Source organism: Molothrus aeneus, chromosome 15 (assembly GCF_037042795.1).
Source record: "Molothrus aeneus isolate 106 chromosome 15, BPBGC_Maene_1.0, whole genome shotgun sequence".
NCBI lineage: Eukaryota > Metazoa > Chordata > Aves > Passeriformes > Icteridae > Molothrus > Molothrus aeneus.
In genome coordinates this window covers 8,340,521-8,365,722 of record NC_089660.1, presented here as the reverse complement: position 1 = coordinate 8,365,722, position 25,202 = coordinate 8,340,521, and the positions used below count along the sequence as shown (strand labels likewise).

The window sequence follows — 25,202 nt, the reverse complement described above, 5'->3', positions numbered from 1 at the left end:
TGAGCGAATAAAAAGTAACTCAGCAAGTTCTGGATCTCCTGTCAAAGGACTGAAAATGCCACCAGGAACAGGGGTGAGGTGACACAAAGCTCAGCTTACCTTTGGCAAGCTAACGGGGGTCCTTGGCTTTGTCCTGGGATTCTTTATTAGTTGCCTTTGATCCAGAGGAAGCAAATGATATTTCATGGCTTCAATAAGGAAGTCTTTACAGGTGTTGTTATTCTTGATTAAAGCTTCTTCTTCGACTGTCTGAGAACATGCACACACAACAAAGATCATTTACACTGGCACAGGTCACACGGAGCCTCAGGGAAAGAACATGTAACCTGGACTTTCCCTTCAAATGTACCAACATTAAAAAAAATGCAGGAGACAAATAGATTTCCAGCTCCTCCCAAAGAAGCACATGCAGTAACATCCAAGTTTCTCACTTTTTCCCAAGATCACTCACAAGAAGTGAGTATTTTATCACCCTCTGCCAAACACTTGATGCACTTAACTCACCAGGAGTCTGGATACAAAGTGATTTCTTTTATCTGAGTCAGAATTTTTAAGGAGAGGCAGTACCTTTTATTCCATTAGAAGATACAAATGAAAGAAAAGTAAAACCATGATGGGTTCATCTTGTGAATACCAATTTTACTTTATACCAATTGTATTGATTTTTTTTTAGGCATATGATAAAAGCATCGTAGTCAAAGAGCCCAAATGCCAACCCCTTCTTTGGGAATTCTCAGCTCATTATGTAGGCCCAGATGCCAGGAATTCATTTATGAAGAACAATCTCCAAGTCAGACTGAGTCAGAGAGTGCCTCCCCTGCCAGCCACACAGACCCATATGCATGCACAGCACACGTCTTAAACCAAAATTATCACACATTATGTGTTTCCATTATGATGTTTTGCCTGTGCATGACAGAAAAAAAGCTGCACGAGCTTGTAACACCACCACTTCAGTATTTTCAGGGTGAAAAATCACAAGATATTCACTTATCAATGTTTCCCCTAGAGGGAGAGCAGCTCTGCCCTCAGCATTGCCTGGCAGAGCATTTTCAAGAAGGTTTTTGAAGCACACATTGATTTCAGAATCCACTCAGTTTTTTGCTTTTATTCTTCTGTTTACAGACTCAGCAACAGACCAAATTACCCATCTCAGACACAAACAGCCCAGCCACTGATTAAGGAGCAGCCAGCAGCTGAAGTGCAAGCATTGATGACTTCTCTGCAGACTGACCTGTACCAGGTAATCCCTGGGCAAAAGGGGCAGGCGAACGTGCTCCATCAGCTTAGCCATGTGCTCCAAGCGAGATTCCTTCTCATAATTGATCCAAGAGATAACTGCTTCAAAGACCTACACAGATAAAGCACAATTAAATGGGGAAGAGACAACTTCCTGGCAGAGTCACCCACCCAAAATCAGCAGCATAGTGATTTTAGAGCATCAGAGCAAGGGGGGGCAAGATCTCTATGAAACAGATGAAAAAGCTGTGGCTGCACAGAGCACAAGCAGCACTGTAGCAAAGAGTTGAGCTGACCATGCATGTTAACAAGCAGCCTCACATCTAGATGTGCTGTATCACTCCCAGAGCTAAGTGCATGTCCAGAACAATCATATACCTCTTGGACATGAGCACTGGAAGGCAGCCAGGAAACTTAATGAGCCTGCTGACATTTGCACTGGACATTATTCATGAAATCAGCCACAACAATTACTCCTGATAACAGAGATCTCCCTCCTCCAGGAGCCTGGCCACACAGTAAAGTCACTACACTCATATTTAATCACTGCACCAGTTCCACCAGCCCCCAGAAACCAAAAAGTCTTGAGGACAAGTTCCCCACACACACAGGGCAAGCCCTGCCTGCAGCCATGGAGCCTCTGCACTGTCTGCATTTCCTTGCTAAAAATACTCAGACACTCCAGCTGGGGAACAAGGGCACACTGGGCTTCTGGTCTGAACCAAAATCTAGTTTTACTTCCAGATCCAGCTGGTTGAGATAAGCATCCAGAGCTGGAGCCCATGACAAAGTGCTCACAAACAGCCCCATGGGCAGAGCCCTGGCTCAGGAGAAGCCTCCTATGTGGGCTCCTGGATGAATATGCATGTGCTTATGTAACTGGGAGCCTCACTCACAAAAGAAAGGCCTAAAAATGTCACCAGCAGTGGGAAAGGCTTCCTGAAACAGCCAGCAAGGCAGGAAGAGCGGCTGATGCAGTCTGGGATGCTGCACAGCAGGATCTGGATCACTGCAGTGGAGCTCCCCACAGAGACAGAATTAAATTCTGACACATAAGCCACATCTACAGGCAACTCTGCCCAAGCTCTCTCACTGCCCAGTTACTCAGGGGGGCTGAGCAGAGACCCCATCTGTCCCATGCTTCCCCCAAAGGCTTCCCTGGCCCTTCCCTCCAGCATGCCAGGCAAGCACCCTTGGTTTCAGCTTCCTTCCAGGGTCACCAAATGGTCAGGCCAATTTGCACAGATAATTATTTCTTTCTTTCCATCCTGCCCATCACTCCCCAAGAGACCATTTTGTTTGGTCCAAGGTCACTAATTTGACAAAATCAACCAAAAAATGAGGGCACCATCTTTCAGTCCCCAGTTGTTGCTGGTAAATGTACTTGCAGGAGGCCTTGGCAGACACATCCTGCCATGAAGGAGATGCAGAGCAGAAAGGGGTTTCTTCCTCTTGGGCTAAACTATATACTTTTAAAATGCAGTAAAGCACCAGCCTCATTTCCTGTGCCAACAAAGTTCCTGCTGAACTGTTTGGAATTCAGGACACTGCAATGAGGATTTCAGCAACCCAACAGGGAGCGGTGTAATCAAACCACAGCAAATGCTGAGGAGAATAACTACTGCAGAGCCTTTAAGTATTTTAAAATTAAAATAAATAAGCAAACAAACATTTTAACTTTGGTTATGAGGCCTTTAAAGTAAAAACTGGGTTGTTGTGAGATTTTTTTAATTGCAAATGAGTGTGGAAGGAGGATAAAGCAAATGTTTAGCTGACAAACAGGCTTTTCATTAACCTCTTCTGCACAAAGGCTGAGCTGCAGAATGGGTTACAGGGTTGGGACAGACCCAGCTACAGGTCAGGAGGACAGTGAACAAGTCTAAAGGAAGGTAAGGCAAGTGTGCACTAGCAATGTGCACTAGCAATGTGCACTAGGAATAAGCTGCTTCCTCAGTGCTGGCGTCCACTCCTGAGTCAGGCAAGCACTGATGCTTCCCTGCTGTGCCTACTCTAAAAATAACTTTTCTTTTTTTTTTTTAAATCAGATTCTGGCACCATCCATTTGCTCTGATTCCTAATTTCAGAGAAGGGGAAAAGGCTTTAATCCAAGACAGCAATATCTCTATTTAAAGGCCACATCTGTTTCCAGTCCTGCCGTGCCCGCTGCAGACCCTGAGCAGCTGCTGCCACTCCCCCGGGACCCTCCAGCCATGCAGGACCTGCTGCCAGGCTGGGATGGGCAAAGCAGTTGCCCACACAGCTTGATTTAGAGCTGAGGCACAGGCTGAAGTAGCAGCTGGCACCTGCCTGGCTGCAGGAGCACTCCTGAGCTTGGGAGAAGGAAATTTCCCACTCTATGGAGGAGAAGGGTAAAAGCCTGGAATATCCCCTCTGCATGCTGCCTAAGGAAAGTGCAAGCCCAGATGTTTTCCCAGTCTCTTCAGCCAAAAATCCATTTGTTAGAGACTCCCAAGAGTGAGGGCCAAACCTTGCATCAGCTTCTGCTGCATGTCAGCAGCATGAGACAATGAATCAATTACCAGACTCTGCATAGAATCCCCAATCCAAAAAATCCCAACCCTCTAAAAAATTTCTTTAGCCACTGTTCTGAATTGGCAGGAGATCATTCTCTAGTCCCTCCACTTCATACATATTTAGTAAATAACAAATAATTATTATTTTTATTTGGTTTTTTAGCTTGCAAACAGTAAAAAGAGCCAATTAGGTCAGTACAGAAAACATTAATAAAACTGTCTTCCAGTTTTATCTACTGTACTGGCTATAGCAAAAAAAGCAAGCAGGGACAGCAAATCTCTGCCCTTTTCTGAAAAGGCTTGTGTAACTGCAGAGGCTGGTGCAACAAGGGGGACAGAAGAGAAAGGAGAAGAATCTTTGAGTGATGAGGAAATGCTGTCACCATTTGACAATTAAAATAGATTTCTGTGGTAGCAGAGAATTTTTGTCATCCTGATGGCCTAGGGGTATAAATAAGCCAAAACTGGTGGAGATAAGGATATATTTTATTAGGCCAATTGGTATTAGTTGTGGGGTGGCAGAGGAAGGGCAGAACACACAAATTCCTGAGGCATTCCAAGGGCAATTCTCCCTCCCTGATCCTGGCAGGACTTGGCTCTAACACTTCCCAGTGATCCAGGGATGGCAGTGCTCTGGTATGAGACACAGCAAGAGCAGGAACGAGAAAACTCCCTGTGAAATCTGGCTGTGACAACTAAGCTGCCAGGTTTCTGAAATATTTTGCACTTGCATACACACAGATGTAAGTGTGTATGTATAGACTGGAATCCACACATGTAGACTTTTACATCATACATATCTGAACCATTAGCAGATAGGAAGAATAAAAGTGAGGAAAATGGCTTGTCTGTCATGAAGTTAACATGAAACAGCAGCCTATGAATCTGTCCTCAATTTCCAGCACTTCTTTGAAGTCCAGCACATTTCATGTTTATGTTCCATTCCCATTTTCTACCTCTCTCCTGTTATTCAGGTCTGTTGTTTTGAACGTGCAGCTTATGCTTACATTTCCTTCCACTGCCTTGCATTCTCAACAATCTTTTCTTTTACAAGTTCTTTTACAGTCAGCTAAAGAAATACTGGGTTTGATTGTGTAAAGCTCAGATGAGGGAAGGAGCGTTTTGATTCCCCTGGGCGCAAGGCCAATAAAAGCTTTTGAACAATGCTGCACAGGACTGGAAAAAATTGGTTACTAAACTTGCACTTCCCTTTGCAGGCTGCTTGGCTCAGGCAGAGGGATTCTGCTGTGAGTTTGTGCCATTTGCTGTTTCCCTTGCTGGCCCTGCCCCGGGGCACCTCACAGCCCCACGCCTGCGGGAGCCTCTGGGTTTGCTGGCTCAGGATCAGCAGGGAGCACCCCTGAGGCCACACCTCACATGGAGCAGGATTTCTGGAGAGTTTTACAGCCCCTCTGGGCCCAAGCACTTGTGTGTCTGCAGCCCAGAGGGGCTGAGCAGCAGAAGAGCACACACAAGGATGTGCAGCACCACCACACCTAGGTCCAGCCTCAGCCCACACAAATGCAGGCATCCAGGAAGGGCCCTGAAATTACAAACCACACAACCCTCCAGCTCTTCTGTGAATTCACTCTCACAAGTGACCATTTACATTTAGGAACATGGTTTAGTGGTGGACTTGGCAGTGCTGTGTTAGTGGTTGGACTCAATGATCTCAAATGTCTTTTCCAACCTTACTGATTCTGTGACTTTACAATCTCTCCACGGTGACAATTTGGAGATGAGCTGAAGGACTGGAGGCACGTGCCTGTCCCCAGAAACCTGCAGCAGGTCACACAAGAAACTCAGGCCAGAGAATGGGGCTGGAGTTCACCAAGCACCATAAACACTGCTCACCCTCCTCCCCGGGACTCCAGACTACACAAGATGTGCTGAACGTTTCAACCACAAAAACAGCATCAACCAGTGCCTTTCTCCCCTTTTTTATTAAAAACACTGAAGATGATAGAAAAATATTTCCTTCCTTCCTTTTGGTTCTACGCTTCCTTTTGTTTTTCTAGCCAACATGTAAGAGAAGCCAATATTCCTCCCCCGCCTAATGAAATTCACTTTTTTTTTTGAGGTTTTACAGCAGGTATTAAATGCTTTACACAACAGCAGATGGGAGTTTCCTAGTTTTCCAGAGAGGGAAAGTAGTTGGTTCTGAGCCCCAGGGCTTTTAGCTTGATATGGATCTGAGAGTCATAACTTCCTGCAAAGAACAACCAAGTGAAGGTCATTTTTATGTGCTTTTAGGATTCACATTATTTTAATTTTCCTTTCCACATGATCTCTGTTGGAGAATGGCCCCAAAGGAGCATATCATGATAACAGTTCCTGGTGTAAGATCTAGAAACATTCCAGCATTCTTACATTCACTCTTGCTATACAATTTACTGTACCTTTTCTTCAGAGGAGACTGTGAGCTTGTCACTTGATATTAAACTGCAAACCTGGTCCAGACTAAGGCTAAGAAATTCTTCTCCTAGCATCACCTCAGGGAAGTGCTGCTCTGTTCAACAAACAAAAAGGGGGAACAGAAAATTATAATGAAATCCATGTTTTCAGTCAGTGGCAGGAGCATTCAGAGAGCAGCTCTGGGCACCCAAGACTGACTCACAGCAGCTGGGAGTGCAGCACAGACAGAAACCAGCCCCAGAGCAGCATAAAGAAACCTGATGTTATTCCAAGCAGCACCAGCCCCATTAAATACTTCCATAAATGATACTAAACTTTCCGAAAAGCCACTGAGAATATTCCAGTGGCAAATACAGTTAGAAGTGGCAATTGAGACAAGGGCCAATGTCCACAGTAGTGAATAACCTGGCCACCACAGCAGCCACCTTCCCAATAGTTTTCCCCTTTCCACTTAAGCCTGCAATTGTTCAAATTTCTATTTCTCCATTTTTGCCTCCAGATCCCTCCATACTGTAACTCTGGGAGCCACTTGAAAACAAAAAGCATGAATATAACCCCAAACTGGAAGAATTATGACTGAGCATCATCAAATCTGTCAAGCTTTATATCTAGCCAAAAGGCACACAAAATAATCACTTCCTAAAAAATAATTTCTAGGTCAAATATGTCATTAGCCAGCTGCAGCAATTTTAGTTTTGCAAGAATTTCTTACATATACTGCCAATTTAATCTCACCTGTCACTTGCTAAGCCCCATTTATCTTTGGCAGAATTACAGAAACATGAATCTCAGACACTTTATCTGAAGCAGCTTCTTTCAAGTTCTAATTCTGTAGCTTTGAGAAGCTCAGACTCCTGTATCCCAAAAGCTCTCTCCGCAGCAAGATCTGCCTCGAGTTTTCACATCTGCAAAGTGCTTTGCCTGACAAAAAGCAGCACCACAGGGACACGAGCTGGCATAACTTGCAGAGAGGAGATTTTTGGAGCCCCCCTCACCAAAGCTGCTGCTGCAGAGTTGGACTCTGGACTTGGACTCCCCAGTCACAGACCCTCCTTGCTCTACTGAGAAACAAAGCCCCACAGCTAAGCCAAAGGCTCTGATTAAAAATAGCAGCATGGGGATAAAATTTAATACTGGAAATATACATATGATCCAATGAACTCTTTAGGCCTTAAATATTTAAGAGGCAGGAAACACTCCCCACACAATAAGCTGGATGCACTCTGACTTCTGGGCAAAATCTGATATTCATTCATTCTGGACTTGCATCTGGCAGCAGAAAGGTATTTGATCTCTCATTATTAGTTGGAAGCAAGGAAGAATATTTACTGATTTTAATAAAGGAACTCTTGCCTGCATCAAGAAGGCTCCTTCACCTACTAAAGTTATCCATTGGCCAGAACTCAGCATTTCTCAAGTAACTGAGCTCATGAATGCATGGACTCTTGAGCTTGGGGACTTCTGTCTTGGTTTAAGGCTGTTACATAAACAACATAGTGAAAAGAATTTTAATGGCATTTTTATTAATGGAGTTCCATTAACATTACATGGGCTGCTGTACTAACTGGGACCTATGAAGGCCAATAAAACAACAAAGCAGACCTTCTAATTGCCAAACAACCAAATAAATATACAGTGAATGCACTGCTTGTTGGGTTAAAGATTAAACAGGGCCTGGAAACAAGGATAATGAGATATTACAAGCAAGCTTTTATACAATTAACCATTCCTTCCAGGGTACCTTTTTCTCCAGGGGATAATACAGCCTGAGCAGCTGAAAAGGTTCTAGTTTTATTTGCAGGAGAATAGAGGAGGACTCAGTGGATACATTTTTATTCCACTGAGCCTACTTATGGTCCAATTAAGGACAAAACCATTAAAAAGGAAAATGTTGCAGGACAGAGCAGGTGCTCTGGGAAAGAGCAGGTGTATGTGTCCCTATACAAATTATCAGAAAAGAGAAAAACAAACTGGGAGAAAACTATCAGCTTCTCCCAAGCAGAGGTCAAGGGCAACTCTGCTGGAGGAGACTGGAAAGTGCTGGGCAATTCAGAGCTTGGGGCTGGCTGAAAAAGCTTTACATTTATGATGTAGAGGAGAAATGCTGAAAGCCATTGCCTGCACCTACTTATTGCAACCAAACACATCCACTCCCAAAGTAACATGAGCCCATCTATCCTCCCTTGGGGTAAGGGGCCATTGCTGCACAGATCAGAGCCTCAGGCTGCAATGTTAGCTGAGTGTTCCAGCTCCCACCCCAGGATTTAACTTTGCCCAGTGCTGTTCATTCCAGGGGATAATGCCCCTGGAATAAATGGAAACGCCCAGCAGTGCCTGCTGCTCTCCCAGGGCAGGGTCCCAGCACCAACACTGAGCTGTTCAACAGGCACACCAAGAGCTTGCTAGGACCACACTCAGGAACTGTTTTGTGAGCTGAAATCCAGAGGATCAAACCTTTTTACCTCCTAAACTCCTCCTTTTTCACCTCCTAAGGTGCTCCCCTGCGACCAAACCACATTTCACAACTTGCAGCACCACTGAACTAAACAAATCATTCCCTTCCTGTTCTAATACCAGAAATCTGAAGGGACCAAGCAGGACATGCTCAGCCCCAAGCTGCCGTGCCTGGGGGCAGGGTGAGCTCACAGACCCCCTCCCCTGTGTCCCCTGACCTGCGTAGGCGTTGGCCTGCTGCAGCAGCTCGCTGCAGGCGTGCACGTCGGCGAAGGCGCGGATGCCAAGGCAGTTGGTGGGGTGCAGCTGGGACTGCAGGAAGTCACAGCAGTTCTTCCTGACATCCATCAGTTGCAGTAAACTGGCAGCTGGCAGCAAAACCTGCAAAGGCACGAGAGGGGAATGAAAGTGAGCAGCGAGGAGCGGTTCACAGCTTGCACAGATCGGAGGCAACTCCCTTGCAGACAGGGACACGTCCCTGTGGGGTCCCTCCCCTGGGGGAGAGGGAAGGTTCAAGTCTTAGCTCTACCCATATGCAGAAGGTCCCTCTTCATGCTCTGAGACATGAAAACAGCTATCCTACACTGGGCTATAAGTGGAACTCTTCTCACAACTTCTCCCAGCTTCTCCTCACAAGACCTCAAGGCAAAGTGAGGACAAGGTAGAAGCAACCACAGATGCTCCTGAATCTCTGGCTTTGCTGCAGGTAGGTCCTGCACAAAGATTTATTTTTTTCACCCAAAGGGCTTTATATTATTTATAAGCCAGATTTGTATTATTTATTGCCACCAGATTCAAAGCCCATAGCAGCCCAGCAGTCCTCAAAACTCTGGACTTTGTTACTTCCAACAAAACCTTACTGGCTTGTGAGGAGGGTGCCCAAGCAGTCATGTAAGAGAGGAGGTTCCCAGAAGCTCAAGCAGGTTTTGGTGACAGCAAGGCCCTTGGGAAAGACAGATCCAACTATTCAAATCAGCAGCTCTCATTTGCACTTACACAAAATGCTGGGGACACTTGTGGATCATGGCTGCATCTGAGTATGAGGTACTGCTTTGTACCTCCAAAACCAAGAACAGAAAAAGGAGACAGAAATGGATGATGAATGTGACATCTACTGGGAAAAAAAAACACCTTTGAGGGCAGTGAGAAGGACAGGAAGTAGAAAACAAAATCCATCAGGACATTACAGCCCATGACATCAGCTACTTCCTTTCTTATGTCCAAGAGCAACTGCAGACGTGTCTTATTCCAGCTCTTTCATAGCTCTGGCTGCCTCACACATGTCCTTCCAACTGGGCATCTGTGCTCACCATCTGAGCACACATTTCCGGAAAGTTATTGCCAACCCAAAAAAAATAAGCAGCTGTTAAACAAAACAAATAGGTTACCAGCATTCACCTCCCTGGATCCTGATGGCAGCAAAGGGATAAAGATGTTCCCTCCCTGTCCCTGCCACCACAGTCCCATTTCACACCAGGGCAGGACACTCACAGCCTGCTCCAGGTCTTTCTAAGCAACTGCTGTGTTCCACTCCAGCCCAGCTGTACAGTGGCTGACTGCTGCCAAGCAGCCACCCCAACAGGCAGCAATAAAAAGAGAAGGCAATTAACCCAGGAGCCTGTTTTGGCCCAAGCCTCTTGATGCCAGGAGCAGATTAGTTTGTGGCTTTGATTAAGTCAAGATAGCAGTGCTCTAGGATTTTGAAACCTGGCTGTGAACCACTTTCTTTCTAGCTGAACCATTTCTGACCACCTGAGCTACATAAAGGCTTTGGGTAGCCAAGTCAGAGTCCATGCAAGCCATCTCTGGGTACAGACCAGCCAGAGCCTCCTCTGTGCACCCCCCTCCATCCAGGACGCATCCCTGCCAGTCCAGGTGGGCTCACTGCCATCCCCACATGCACCAGCCCCTGGGCAAACCAGTGCTGCTCTCATGGCCTGTGCTGGCTCGAGAAGCAGTGCAGAAGGGGCCTTACACCACTTCAGCCTTCAGGAAAGGGCCACTGTCATACAGCACTTCTCAGAAATAGGATATAAAAAGCCTATCAAGAGATGAGGGGATTTTCTCTTTCTTACTTCCTAGCTGAACGTCTCAACACTCATCTTGTTTTTACCAGGGAAGGCAAAAAGCAAGCAAAGGATTTCCGTGAGAACAAAGTCTGTTTCCTTTAGAAATAACAAGAGGAAATGCCCTGCCTAAACATGCAGCAGGACCAAACTGCAACCCCATTAATATCCAGGCAAGTCACTCACATGGGTCTGGATTTGGCTCTTAATATTTGAACTCCAACAGCCATGAACGATTTTGTGAGAGCTGGATCCTCTACCAGATCTGCCTCCACATCAAAACCCACTCATTTTTTGAAGCTATGTCAAAATTATCAGCTATTACTACTAAGACTGACTACTTTGCTTAATTCATGTCCAGAGCTTCATCTGTAGCTGTGTGTCTAGATATATACATATATATATATAGATATATATATATATATATATATATGTATAATACACACACATATAACATCTAGCTCACCAGCTGTGCTCTGCAGACTCCACACAAATTTCAAGTTTCACACAACATTGCCTGGGCAATTACCTCCATAGACCTTTGATGTCTCTAAACTAGAAATACCTTTCAGCCAAAAGTGCTCTGTATATATAAAGTTCATTCATTAATGCTGGACTGCAGAGGCTGGGGTGAATTCCCTACTGCGACAGAGCCTTACAGGTAGCCTTGGCCAAAAGTTAACTTACATCATTTCTGCTCTGCAAAACTGGGAAAGGAGCATTTCCCCTAGGCAGGGGATGTATTAAAGCTTATAAGAAGCTTTGACAATTTGATCAAATTGCAAGCCAAATAGAAGTGCTGGCTGTAAGCCTCAGCTGCACATCCAGGGCCACAGCTGGGACTGAACATCTGCCCAGACAGGGAGAGAGCTCCAGGCACCTGCCCAGAGAAACAAAGGGATTTTGTGCTTGCAAGGCAGGTAAAATGCTCAGTTTTAAACAAGCTGCTCTGAGCAGCACAAATAGTGGAGATAAAATGACATTAGCTTAATGATGTGGCTTTTGAGTGCAAGGGTGGCAATCAGGCTTTATTACACCCCAGCTGCTCCCAAGCAGCACACGGGCTGATCACAGTGCTTCCACTTAAATGCTCCACCTGAGGTGAAATAGCCCAGACAGGGGAAGGTGTGACAGCATCAGGGAGACAAAAAACCTTGTCAGGAGCAGGAGACGGACAAAGGATGTAGAGGTGAGAGAGAAAACAGGGGAACAACTGGCAACTTCCCTCCTGAGCTACCTTCTCCAACTTCAGACACACCATGCCTTGGTTAAACAGTGAAATAAAAAAGTGAACACATGCATCAGGCACAACACAGTGCTCTGGTGCCACATCCACAAGTTTCTCCTCAGATTTCTATAAGGCTGAGCCAATTTAAAGCTTCCTATGGGTTTAAGGAAGGGCCCCCAGCCCAGAGGAGTCAGCCCTGCAATGGGACCCTGCACCCCAGGGAGATGCACAGCAAGGAGCTTTGGTTCCAGGGAGGAACAGCCCTGATTCATTGCTGAAAGGTGCTCTGCCCCACCCTGGGCTTGCACCTACTACAGCAAGGAGCTTTGGCTCCAGGGAGGAACAGCCCTGATTCATTGCTGAAAGGTGCTCTGCCCCACCCTGGGCTTGCACCTACTACAGCTGCAGCTTTTGGACTGAATAGGGGGAAGAGAGATGGACTGACCCATTTATAAACCCTTTATCATCAAAACTGCACTTGCCAGAGAACTCTCTTTCCTTGCTGTGAACTCCTAAGTGTGCAGGGAAAGCTGAGGTGCAGAAGCACTTTTGAAACAGAAATATTGCAGCTCCTAGCAAATCTTTTTTCCTCTTTTCTTGAGACATTTTTTATGACAATTACTATGCCTGCAAAGCTGACAGGTTCAATATCTACTTCCTCCAGACAGCTGATTTCAGATTTGTTCTCTGTGTGAGCCATATCTCAAACTGTGGCAGTACACAAGGACACCTCACACATGGTCCATGGCACATCATTCCTAACAACTGAATTGTGAAACCAGGTTAGTCAGGACTTTTTCCAAGGAATCATTACAACCTGAATGATAATGACTTTCTTAATCAGGAGGGTAATTCTCAAGCTGCCTGCCAGTAATGAGGTGTCATAGGTAAGGCTGGTTGGGGCACACTAAGGAGGGAATACACTAAAGTATTCACTGTCTAGAGCCAGAGGTGCAGGTGTTTTCCCAGGACTGTCTAGGACAGGGAGGAGCCTGCTCCCAAATCTCTTCATTCAGCTCTGCTCAAGGACACCATGCAGAGCTTCTCCATCACTGAGCTGGCAGGTTTGACATGAGCATTGGAGAGCAGGCAGCAATGTAACCACTTCAGCTGCAAAATCAAGACCCAATTGAAGAATTCAGGTAATTAATATGTTAAAAGCACCAGCTACCCCACTCATGTAGGGAGCAGCAGACCCTGTGCTCTGATGCATGTTTATGATTTCCAGTGAGATCAGCCCAGGAGCATGAGCATCTCTGAAGTTCCCTGAGACACTCACTTTAGTTTTCCTTCCTTTTTCAGAAACTGCATGATACAACTTCCTTCTAAATAAATGTATCAAGCTCCATCTTCAAATGAATGAGGTTTTTATATCATGCATATCAAAATTTACAACCAACCCCGAGGAACAACAGAAGGCAGCAGGTGTAGAAATCCCAGGATGGATTTTCCTGAAACTACAACACGACTGCAATAAGGACAGAAATTCTGTCTCTGCTCCATGCCTTCCAAACAAGTGGGAGGTTTAATCCCAAACACATGTTCACAGGTAAAACTTCTCTATCATCCATCAGCCCTGAGCCCTCCTACTGCTGCACCTATATTACCATGAAATCCCACTCCAAGAATGAGGCTCCAATAGATAAAGAACATTGCATTTCTTGGGGTAATTCCCACCCATGTACCCCAGCAGGGTTAGAAGAGAGTATTCCCTCCACATGGGCTCAGGATGAGCTGAAAATCTCCTTTGCCTGCACATTTGGGACATAATCTTGAGAAGGAATTGGATGAGCACCCCCAGGAACTCACTACATGGATGATGACTGGAACTGACCACACAGTCCCTGGTACACATATCTATCCTTCCATAAAAACAAAACAAAAGACACCGTGTCATTCCATTGCACAATAGCTACAGAAATACGTGCTTAGAAAGAGTCTCACTTCCTGAGCCCATACCAGGCCTATAAAAGCAAAAAAAAAAAAACCACCAAAATAACAGGTTTCCATTAGGAAAGAAACAACAAAAGAGGTTGTTAAAAGGTTTCTTCTTGTGAAGGCCTGGGCACTGCTCAGCATTCAAACAAGCCTAGGAACATTCATTCTGCACTCCATGCTACCTTTACTGTTCATCTTTTTCTCATTTCTATCTTGCTCTCATCTTATTCTACTCACTGCAAAGACAGTGTCTTTTCATTTATTCACAAGTTTTGATACCTTGGCTGCATCTGCTCAGTCAATGCCATTGAGCAACTTTTTTGTCTTTCCATAATTTCTACAATGACATCACCTGGCACCTGTACCCAGAAACTGCTTCTTCCAGCCTTCTACCCAGAAACTTTCTTCTTCAGAGAAAGTCTGAAGAACTCCCTTAAAAAAGCACCCTTGCCCAGCTAGAGATTCAGAACATGTGACAAGGAAACAGGAGAGCTCAGGAGATACCTGCTGGGAAAAGAGAAATTCTCACTGTGCCCAAGCAGGGCTGCAAAGAAACATTGCTGAAACAGCACAGACAGGCACTGCTGAGGTGTCCTTCCAGATGGAGGGATGGACAGAGGGATGGATGGATGGATGGATGGATGGATGGATGGATGGATGGATGGATGGATGGATGGATGGATGGATGGATGGATGGATGGATGGATGGATGGATGGATGGATGACCCAAAGCTGTGCAGCAGGAGGATGTGGTGATACAAGGGACCAAACCTGCTCACTTCTTTCTAATATTGACACTGCTAATTCAAATGAAGGACTACAAGGAGCTTAATTTTTGTTGTTTTTAGCCTTCACTTCATGTGAAACTTTCCAATAAATGACAGAATATTCACTTATGTAACCTTTTCTTCTTGTGGCCAAAGGTGAATATTAACCTGGTTATGGCATTTTGTTCAGAGTAAAACACCCAGGGACAGGATACAAATTTCTCTTTCTATTGGTTTCATAACACAATTATATTAAATTCCATAAAACATTTTCAGCATGAACACTTTAAACATGTAATAAAATTTAAAGCAGTGAGTAGATCAGTTTCATTTCTTAGCTCCTATGAATTAATTTACCTCTAGCCTGAAGAGTTAAATACAGAGTGGACATTGAAATAAATCCTGCAGTAAAAGGACCTGCTCTACTAGATTGGGAAAAAAAAATTAGTATTCAAAACTTATATTTTTTTAACTTACTGTCTGAGAGATGAAAGCCAAAATGCAGCCAGGGATCTGCTTTAACTCCCTGTAATCCCTGGGCCACAGAAGGCAGGCTTTGGTTATGTTTTACTAAAATATATGGCTGTCTAGTTGCTCAGGAAAGGCAACACCTGGACTTTCAGAGACCTTCTGGGTAGGATGGAGCTGTTCCAGCTCCCACAGCACTGCTCACACCCTGGTGCAGCTGGAGCACCAAAACTGGAATGCAGCTGGGGTCATTGCCCAAGCCCCATCCAAGGCAGGCTCAGCAAATGGGATCCCAAGCTCTGCACATCCCAAATGCCAAGTGGGAGCTTCTGGAGCACCCAAGGCCCAGCAGCATGGAAGGAAAGCAAACCTTTCACAAAGCACGTGGATACAGCCTCCATATTCCTCACAGACACAGGGAAATTTACAGCCTGAGGGTGTGAAAATGTCATTGCTCCTCCTGCAATGGGAGATCCCAGAGGTGCAAGGAGCTCCAACCCAGTCCCCCAGTGAGTGATGTTGTGCCAGCTCCTGATGACCCTGATGTGGGCCACAGAGCATCAGCCAGGCCAAGCCACCCACAGCTGGGTTTGAGCCTCAGCTCCTTTGCCATAATGCACCTTGAAGATCTCATCACTGGGGGCTCTCGCTGCAGGGCAGCCAGGCTCCACACTCCTTCCAGAGTGACACTGCCAGGCTGAGAGCACACCAAACAGTCACATTTGTAAAACCAGAGGGCAGAAGGGGCAAGAAAAAACCCCCACAGATGTAGGTCATGAAGGATGGTGCAGGGTTGTGCTGCAAAGTGGGACGAGCTCAGGGGTTTGTCCAAGCTCCTGGGCAGGGCAGGAAGAGCCTGCACTCTGCCTGAGGGGTTGGAGCAGAAGAGCTCACAGCAAGAACCCTGTTTCAAGCAGAACCAGTCTAATTTTGCCATGTTAATTAGGTCAACAAAACTTTCCCCAGCATCACTGACACCGATTTGCTCCCCTGGCAATGTCCAAGTCAAACAGGCTCAAGCTGCCACTTGCGAACAAAACCAGACCAACTGAAAAGCATGTCCACACACAAGCTCTCAGCATCCCTCCCAGACATCAGAGGCCAAGTGCAGAGCCTTTTTCTTACCACAAATACAAGCAGAGTCAAAGAAAGAGCTTTACCAGCAGCCACAGCCACGTGACACTGCAAAACACTCTTCCTGAGCACCCTGCTTTATTTGAAGGTTGCCTTTCAATTACTCTTTCCACTTCTGAACAAATATTTACCTCTCAGAAATTCAAGACAGAGCACACACACAAATATAAAGGAAGAATGTCCTTGTTTGAACAACGTATTCCACTCAAAGCTCTGTGAAACAACTCAAACTACCTAGAAGAATTTCAAAACTAACAGCCACATTCCTCTGCCATGGCCTTAAAACATTTGACTCACTGCTTGTCTGAGTCTGTTCTGACCTTCGACAGACTGACCCACAAGTCAGCACAGCTTCTTGGAAGGCAGTCGCCTGCTCTTGTTACAACAGCTCCACACAAAAGCCAAATGCAACATGACTTAAGCGTGGGGAGAGCACTAAACTGCCTCAAGACTAAACACAGGCTGGAAGCAGCTCTTTTCAAGCTCAACCTTTTACTTTCCACAGCCTGAGGAGATCCCTCACCCCCAAAGAACCTGTGCCTTTGAGTTCCAAGCGTTGCACTGGGCTCTGCAGAGGAGCTGCTGAAGCAGACCCACCTGCACGTTCTCCTCCGTGACCTCGATCTCCGCCGTGTAGATGTAATCAATCAGCTTCCTCAGGGTCTGCCCATCCACATCTTTGATCTCAATCTTCTTGGCCTTACTTTCAGACATGTCTCCTGGAATTCAGTTCAGAAGGACAGTTACAGTTTGCTCTGCAGGACCTTGCTTGCCACACACATCCAGCACATTCTCCTGCTGTCTGACTACTGGCACTATCCCTCACCATCGAAGAACCACCAGGGAGATTCCCAAAAGCCTCCTAATGCCACCTGAAAAGTAACTCAAGATTGAGGACACTGGTGTAAAACAACATAAATCAATAAATGCAAAAGCTCAATTTCTTGACAGAAAAGAACCTGCCATGGTTCACCTGCATTCAAACAAATACAAGAGCTAAAAATAAACCCCCAGTATGTCCCTCAATCATGTCTCAGAGCAGGGACAGACTCCAAGAGACTGTGGATGTGTCTTACAAAGGCCTTTGAGAAATATAGTTTTATATAGATTTATTAATGTTTTTAAATATATATACACATGGATAGAATGAATATGAATGAATGTGAATGAATATGAATTAATATGTTACAACAGCAACATCAGGGTATTTTTTTGTATAACCTTCATTAAAAGCAAAGCAGTGTTATTCTCTTTCTTCAGAAAGAAGCTAAAACCTGCTCAGAAAAACAAGCACACAGGCCAGCAGTTACACCCAGCATGCAGCAAGCTTCTCTCCTAAATTACCCTGCTGTAACCTATCCATCACTTACACCTTGTGCAAAGCATCCACACTGAAAGATGCAGTTCTCATCTCTCACCTTCCCAAGCTCACACCTTTGGATCCAAACTGTATCCCTTCCCCAAACCCATAACTCCAAGGCACATGGAACTAGAGCGATAATTTCCTCTCTGAATACACAAAGCAAAGCCCCACAGCTGTGTAAGAGCCTATTCATGACCCAGAGCTTTATGCACACCTCCACACTCCCCGTGCAACGGGAGCACACCAGAGGAACAAAAACATCCAGTGGGGAGGAGAAAGGACTCCCCAAGGCCCTTCCAGCATCCCCACACACGCTGACCTCACCCAGAAGTTAATCACCAGGATCTCCACAGAAAAGAAAGAACAAACTCCCAAGTGGAAAGAAAATGATAGGTGGAAAAACAAAGCTAAACAAAGGAGAGCACGAAGAAATGTCAATTCTTAAACCTGGGCATGAATAATCACTACTCTCAGAAATCCGGTGACTCAGTACTGCTGTGGGATTAAGTGGGAAGATATTTCCTGCAGCCTATAGAAGTAATTACAGCCTACATCTCTGTGCAGCATTCACAGGACGTGGCCAGGCACAGTCAGTGCACAGCACACAGTCAGATGCTAAAGAGGGCCCAAGCTTGAGCAAAACCTGGATCCTGCTCATTGAACTTTGCTGACTTTCCCTATGTGAATAAGGAGATGAATAATAGGAGTGGGGTGGGACCATGAGTGGTAGAACAGTCAACAATGTCCCAAGAACTGAAATAATATTTGCCCCAAATTCAATTTTTAAAATGGAATAATAAAATGTTATTCAGAGAAGCTCATGAATACAAATGTACCAGTACAAAGGCATAAATGACCTACATTTGGGAGGCCTTCAAAGCAGGTAGGACTTTTTAATTGACAAAATGTCATCTTCACATACTTCCTCCCCCTAAAAACCCCAAATATCTCCAGAGATGAAAGGGTGCCTCTGAGGACAGAGCAGTCCCTATCAGCTCTGTGGTGCTGGAGGTGCCTGTGAGGAGCACCCAGTGACCCCCCCTGCATGGGGAGGGAGAGTTGGGACCCCCAGCCCTGCAGGACCCTCAGAGTGGGGAGGGGCTCAGCCACACACACCCAGAGATCGATGCAGAAAGAGCTGCAGGGACCAATCTGATAACATCATCTCTCCTGGTGGCATCCATGTGACACAAGCAACAAAAATAAAAGCTGTGTGGGCTTCCCCACCCACCAGCAAGCTGCCAGCCCTGCATACCAACAGCCTCCTCTGGCTCTGCTGCAGGACCAGCCCAGCAGGGCCAGGAGGGTCCCGTGGGCTGTGCCCACCTTTGGACAGGACCCAGCTCAGAGCCACCCAGCCCCTCCCACTGTCACAGGGGGACAAGTCTCCAGGGCTGGGGAATGGGAAAGAGCCTGGAGACACCACAAGGGAACCAAGGCAGGGGTTGGTGCAGACCAGGAGCAGGCGACAGGCTGCCCCTTCCTCCAAGCACAGACCCAGGGCAAGCCTCTGGATTGAGGGCATCTCATCTCACATCTCTCCAGGAGAAAACCCACACCTTAAACCCCACAAAACACAACTCCTAGGGTGTCTTTCATAAGTCAGACTCCAGCCCTACCTGACACCATAATTACAGAATAATTCCACTCACTAGCACCTCTCACATGTGGAAAGGCTGCCTCACAGGAGGCTGCACAGACCCCATCCCTGCACTGCTGCAGCCAGACAGACACCAGCGATGAGGTGAGAGGGAGCAAAGGCAGGCAAAACAGGCAGGGTGGCTGTGAGCAGACCTCTGTAGGGGACAGACTTAGCAGACACCAGCCCCTCATGGAGGCATTCCTTTCCTGCACCACACTCAACACCAGCAGTGCCCTTTCCACTCCCCTCTGCTCATCAGGGCAAGAAGAGAGCAGAGCTCTGTTTTGTCACACAATGAACCACACTCCAAGCTGCAGCAGCCCACAGTGCTGTGTTTACCCAGCACAGCAGCCTGCCCTGCTCCTACACATTGCATTTCCCAGTGCAAAGCCACAGCTTTGGCTGTTTCCTAAGTCACAGATGTGCTGAGGGAGCATATGAGTGCACTGGATAACAAAACCACAGCTTCTCACACATGGGGCGAGTGCTTTGAAGCAGCACATAAGACCTGCAAGGGAGGCTTCTGCTTCCTCCTTCAGCACTTCCAAAATTCCTAAGGTATCTGACAGGAGCAGTCCTAGCAGTGTCACTGGAGTAATTTGTTACCCTTTCTGAAATGAATGTGTTTTCTTCTAAATGGACAGACCTTACTGTCCCAAATCATCCCCACAGAATTGTGCCAGCATCCAAAATGCTCTAGAAAGCCAGCATGGAAAGGGACACTCAGGAAGTGCTGGTCCCATCTCTCCTTCAGCAGTGGAAGATACAAATGGAAAATGTGCCTACCCAATTTCAGACCATCCAGGAATACTTCAAAGAGGAGTGGCTAACCAGAGGACACACGTGGCTTAGGAAAGACCCCAAGGTCATCACAAGGTCATTCATGGCTCCAAAGCCAGGGCCAGCTGACAGTGACAGAGCCTGCAGAGCAAGCAGTGGTGGAGGGGGGTGAGCTGTGGGTCCCAGTGTGGTTCCCACTGCTCACAGCTCCACACTGATCATTCACTACTCACTGCTGGGGGACCCCTCCAGAGGGAATTCAGTGTGCACAAGCAGCTCCTGCAAATACCCCCACAGTGCAGCTGAACCTGAGCCCTTGGCTCTATCACTGCTGTGCAGTGCAAAAAACCCAAGTTACAACCCCCAGCTGGTGCTGAAGGTGTGATTTTAAACCGTCCCCTTGCAGGGAGTGACCCCCAGTGCAGCTGGAAGGGGATCACACACTCTGTGTGACCACACAAGGGATCCTTGGGAATCTGGGGCTGGCCAGACTGAAGGCAAAGGGAGAGCTGCTCTTTGCCTGACCCTCTGCCCCCGGGGACTCGTCAGGGGGAGGGGACAGGCGGCTGCCAGGCTGTCACCCAGCCCAGGGCAGCCACATGATGGGTGAGCTGATTACTGTTTAACTCACACAGTGAGGGATTACACGGCCCAGAGAATTCCTGCATGGAAACATGAGCAGCCCTGCACCACCACCTTCCCACTCAGATGACCTCTAAGGATCAGAGGGTTTTTCCAAGGGTTTTTCTTTATTAAACTCTTCATCAGGAACAAGCACCACAAGTTGCCCTCACACACAGCTGCTTCTGAGCAGCGTTTGCTCCTCTGCCTCACCATGCAGCCAGTACCAGCTGCAGGGCTCAGCACCCCAGAAAACACAAATGCTCCCCACCTTAGCTCACCACACTGATAAAGCCACCATGGGGAGTGTCACATCTCACACCTAAGGTTTTCTCCCCACCTCCATCACAGAAGGGAAAAAAGCTTCACTAATGACAAGCTGCATTCTGCTTCCAGCAAAATGAATTAAACTAGGTCTAATCTCAAGGCCTTTAAAAAGAAGAAACAAGACCCAGACCACAAGCAAATGAACATGAAACAGGGAAAAAAGCCCTGAACCTCATTTATGTTGGAGCTCAGGGGCAGTAAAAACCATTCCCTGGGGTGTACAATCATTTTCTTTGTATTTGTCAGTTCCTATCCTGAAAATGAGGGCAAAGAAGGGAATGAAGCTCAGGAGTTTCTGACCACACTAATTTTACTAGAATGACTTAAATAAGCTGTTCACTCCCCTCCTCCAGGACTGACCTAGCTTTCTTTGGGATTTTTTTGCTGACCCATCTGGGCACAACCTTTGAAGGGCACCTGCTCCAAGGATCAGGTGATCAGAGCAGGAATTTTGTCCTCTTCTTCCTTTCTGTCATTACCAAAACACACTGGGCTGCAGCAACTCACTCCGTTAAAAAGCTGGGCTGCTAAAACACACTGGGATCAAGAGAACAACAGTGTTATTTCAGGCAGCAGAAAAAAGTGCCATGGGAGATTAAACATCTGTGACTGCCAAATCAGTATCGGCAGGACTGAGCCTTGAAACTACAACTCCTGTGCCAGCAACTTCTTTGATGTGCACCATGAACATTTAGGGCACTGAACACGTGCTCAGTGGTAATGCTTTCATGATGCAAGTCTTGTTAGGGGGAAAAAAACTAACACATAAAGCAGTGAGCCAAACTCCACAGTAACCTCACAGTGCCCCACATGCTATCTACTCGCCCCACAGGAATTAGTCAAGGGTGGCCAGCATCACCCAGCAAGTAGAGCAGACTGCAGACTCATCTGTGCCCCTTCTCCCTCAAGGAAACCCTCTGCAGCCTGTGCTGCAGCTCCTGACAGAGACACAGCCCAGTGGCCTGCTCAGCCCACACTGTCTGGTGTCACAAGCAGTACCTGTAAACATGGCACAGAAATAAGGGCTGCAGGCTGCCAGCACCACCCGGTGAGCTTCCATCTCCACGGTCTCGGCCACAATCACCACATCGCACAGGAGCCGCTTGCTGGGGAAACACCAGAGAACACAAAGATCATCTCAGAACTCCCTGAGGAGTCAGGGTGAAAGCTACATCACCACAGCCCCAAAAGAATGAAAGACCCACCATTACAGACACAGCACCTGAGCTTCTGCCAAATCCCAGGGGAAGGTTCTCTAATACTTCAGTACCAACTCCTATCACTGTTTGCCTACACAGCAAAGCCTGAGTCCTCCTGAGGCTGCAGCCCTGCCTGTGCTTCTGCTTTCTCCAGGGGAAAAAAAAACCTGGAAGCCAAATGAGGCATACATGCTGCTCAAAGAACAAAGGACAAGCAGCTCCTTCACCTCTCAAACAAGCAGGGCTTGGAGGAGGTACAAAAGAGCTTAAAGATTTGGGCACTACCTGGAGCCAGGCTCTAGTAGATCTGTAAGACAAGAAATAGCCACGCAAGGGAACACCAGCATCACTTCTGTCTTTCCACGGGGAAAAGGTGGAGTGGAAAATGAAGTGATTTCTGTACTTCCTTCCATGCTTGTCACAAAGGAAAGTGGCCACCAAAATATGTCCTGGCACTGGTAGGTGCAGAGGCTGCCTCAGCTATCTGCCAGAGCCGAGGTATCAATCACTGGAGTTTATCCATGGGCCTGAGGACTTCATTTACCTCATGAATTAGTCTGGGATTAAGAGTCACTGGGATAAAGAACGGGGTTCCAGACAGAAACAAAAAAAAAACCCTTGTAAGCTCCCCCACTGACTCATTGTAGAGCTTTGGAAAAGTCACTTCATTAAGGAGTGACCTTTTCTGCTCGCCCCACGTCTGTCCTTTGAGGATTCATTAGTTAATGTTTGCACAGAGCTTCGCAGATGCTGACAGCAAGAAGTGCTCAGCCTCCCAATAAGTTGGTTTAAGATGCTTAAGCATACAAATGCAAACTAAGGGTGTTCTTTTCAAATGTCAAGCCCAAAAAAGGATCAGTCCTGTAAATCTAGATGTTGCCTTCTCTTTGGAAATACTTATCTCCACACTGAACTTCGTCTTTAGGAAACTGCATTATCAAATAAACACACACAGAGTTTCTAATGGATCAGCTATGTCTCTTCTTCCCCACATATTGAAATATGTGAAAAAACAGCTGTGAAATGGAGGGTTATGGTTGGAATACAGAAGAAAGTGGGAACTGGCAGTCTGTACCCTACATTCTTTCCAGTTTGGAAGGGGAAGGGCAATGAGAGGACTTCTTTAAGAGCCACTTAATGGAAGCTTCCTCATTTCTTTTAGCTTATGTAAAACGTGCTCTGCTCAATTCCATTTTGGGCTGTAGTAATCTAAAGCACCACTTATAAAATTAATTTCATCTACATTTGCCAACTAAAAGCCTAAGGGACATGGTTTAGTGGTGGCCTTGGCAGTGGTGGGTTAAAGGTTGGACTCAGTGATCTCAGAGGTCTTTTCCAACCTAAACAATCCATGATTCTATATAGTATATAGGTTAAAAGTTTAGCATGATTTTTCTAGACCCTCTGAATAAGATTTCTGGATGCATATGAAGGGAGAAACTATTACTCAAGGCATCTATTAACACTGATTGCTGAGAGCTTAACAGATCCCAAGCTCAGTGCACATTCAAGAGATGTGAAAACTGTACATTCCACAACAGCACAGGAGCCAACAAAAAAAAAAAACAAAAAAAACAACAGTACCCAGAAGATGAAAACATCATAGAGGTGCTTAATGGCAGTTTTCATTGTTCTTTATTTTATCTGTTCAGTATTGCCCAAGATACCTAACCACAGGCACTAAGAAACATTGTCTGTCTCCAGTTATTCCCACTCTGCTTCAATTAACAAAGGAATAATAGTAGCACAATAGATTTCTGAATATAACTGCTCCAAACTTTAGCTTCAGATCCTTTGCTCTCAGTACAAAGAAAGGACCAGAAGGATGCCAGTTAAAAGTAAAAAAAAAAAAAATACAACATACCCTGCTTCATATAATAGTTACAATATTTCCATTTTGTTCCTATGCAACAGAGAATTGCTGTCAGATATCTGTAGAAGGAAACATTTCCAATCCTTCTCCACACTAGAGAAGTGTGTATTAGGAAACTACTTAATCCATGGAGAGTTAGCTATTAGAGCATCTTTTGATTACTTGGAGTGTGCAGAAGAGCAGAGGGTGTTCCCTGCTTTCATCACATCCCCTCAACAGTTAGGGAGCACGCACATTCATGTGTGTGACACACACACTTTACATAAGAATTCTTTTTAAACTAGAAGGGTGAAAAGTCTGATGAATTAGTCAGAGAAATGCTCACTGAACTTCTGTCTTGTTAGTGGGATAACAGCCACCAAGAAACAATTGAGGCTGAACCACTGCCACCACCTTGCTGATGTGATGACAGCAGTTTTCAAGGCTGTGTTCACAGATTTTTTTTTCAGCCTCTGTTCTCCCTGTACCCACACAGCTGTGTAAAGACCAAGGTGTTCTCTTTTAACTAATATGAGGATTTTTCAATTTGCAAGAAGAGAGCTGATATTCTTACTGAGTACTTGCTTTTTTCCACCCCTTTCTTTGGAGTGCTGTGCCCAGACTGAGTGATGCTGCTAGTTAAAGAGACTAAGAACAGTACATTAATAATCTTTGGTCTGTAATTATGTGTAGGTGTCTTAATGTCTGTAATGTTCTTTTATTGGGTTTCAGACCCTTATCTCAGTTAAGGACATAGTTTACAGCTGAATTTGCTGTAAGTAATGGAAAAGACTAAATGAATTATCATCTATAAATGAAGGCCATGGCTCAGATAATGTTATTGGGAAGACAGAGGTCTGAGACTGGGGAGAGCAGCCCACCACAAAAGGACTATATTTTAGCTTCCTATTTGTGATTAATCCTCCACATGCAACCATTAGCTGTAATAAAAATGGCACAGACTATTTTCTACATCTCTCAATCAGCACAATTCTGCTAAACCAGAGAGGGTGCCCAGTAAGTCAAAAGTAAGTGTACCTCCGTAATTCATTCATGACCTTGAAAGCCTTTCTCATGTGAGAGGGATTGACTGTCACTGTCCTCTGGTCCTTTTCATCTTCAGCTGCCTCAGAGGAACGGGAACTCTGCTTAATGCTAAAAACAGGGACAAAAAA

The 25,202-nt window shown here is 45.9% G+C and overlaps 1 protein-coding gene across 2 annotated transcripts in view; it reads right to left on the bottom strand.

Annotated features, from left to right (window-relative positions):
* KLHL3 (kelch like family member 3) overlaps nt 1–25,202 on the bottom strand; it is a 48,827-nt gene that overhangs the window by 15,949 nt on the left and 7,676 nt on the right. Inside the window, exons 2-8 of one of the 2 annotated variants that reach the window (XM_066560413.1) lie at nt 25,066–25,182; nt 21,976–22,082; nt 16,841–16,962; nt 8,861–9,023; nt 6,173–6,282; nt 1,235–1,351; nt 100–249 (exon numbers count right to left, since the gene is read on the bottom strand). In XM_066560413.1, the coding sequence (XP_066416510.1) occupies nt 100–249; nt 1,235–1,351; nt 6,173–6,282; nt 8,861–9,023; nt 16,841–16,962; nt 21,976–22,082; nt 25,066–25,182 (886 nt within the window). Of the gene's footprint in view, nt 1–99; nt 250–1,234; nt 1,352–6,172; nt 6,283–8,860; nt 9,024–16,840; nt 16,963–21,975; nt 22,083–25,065; nt 25,183–25,202 lie in introns of those variants that run through there. The other variant, XM_066560414.1, reaches the window with a different exon arrangement.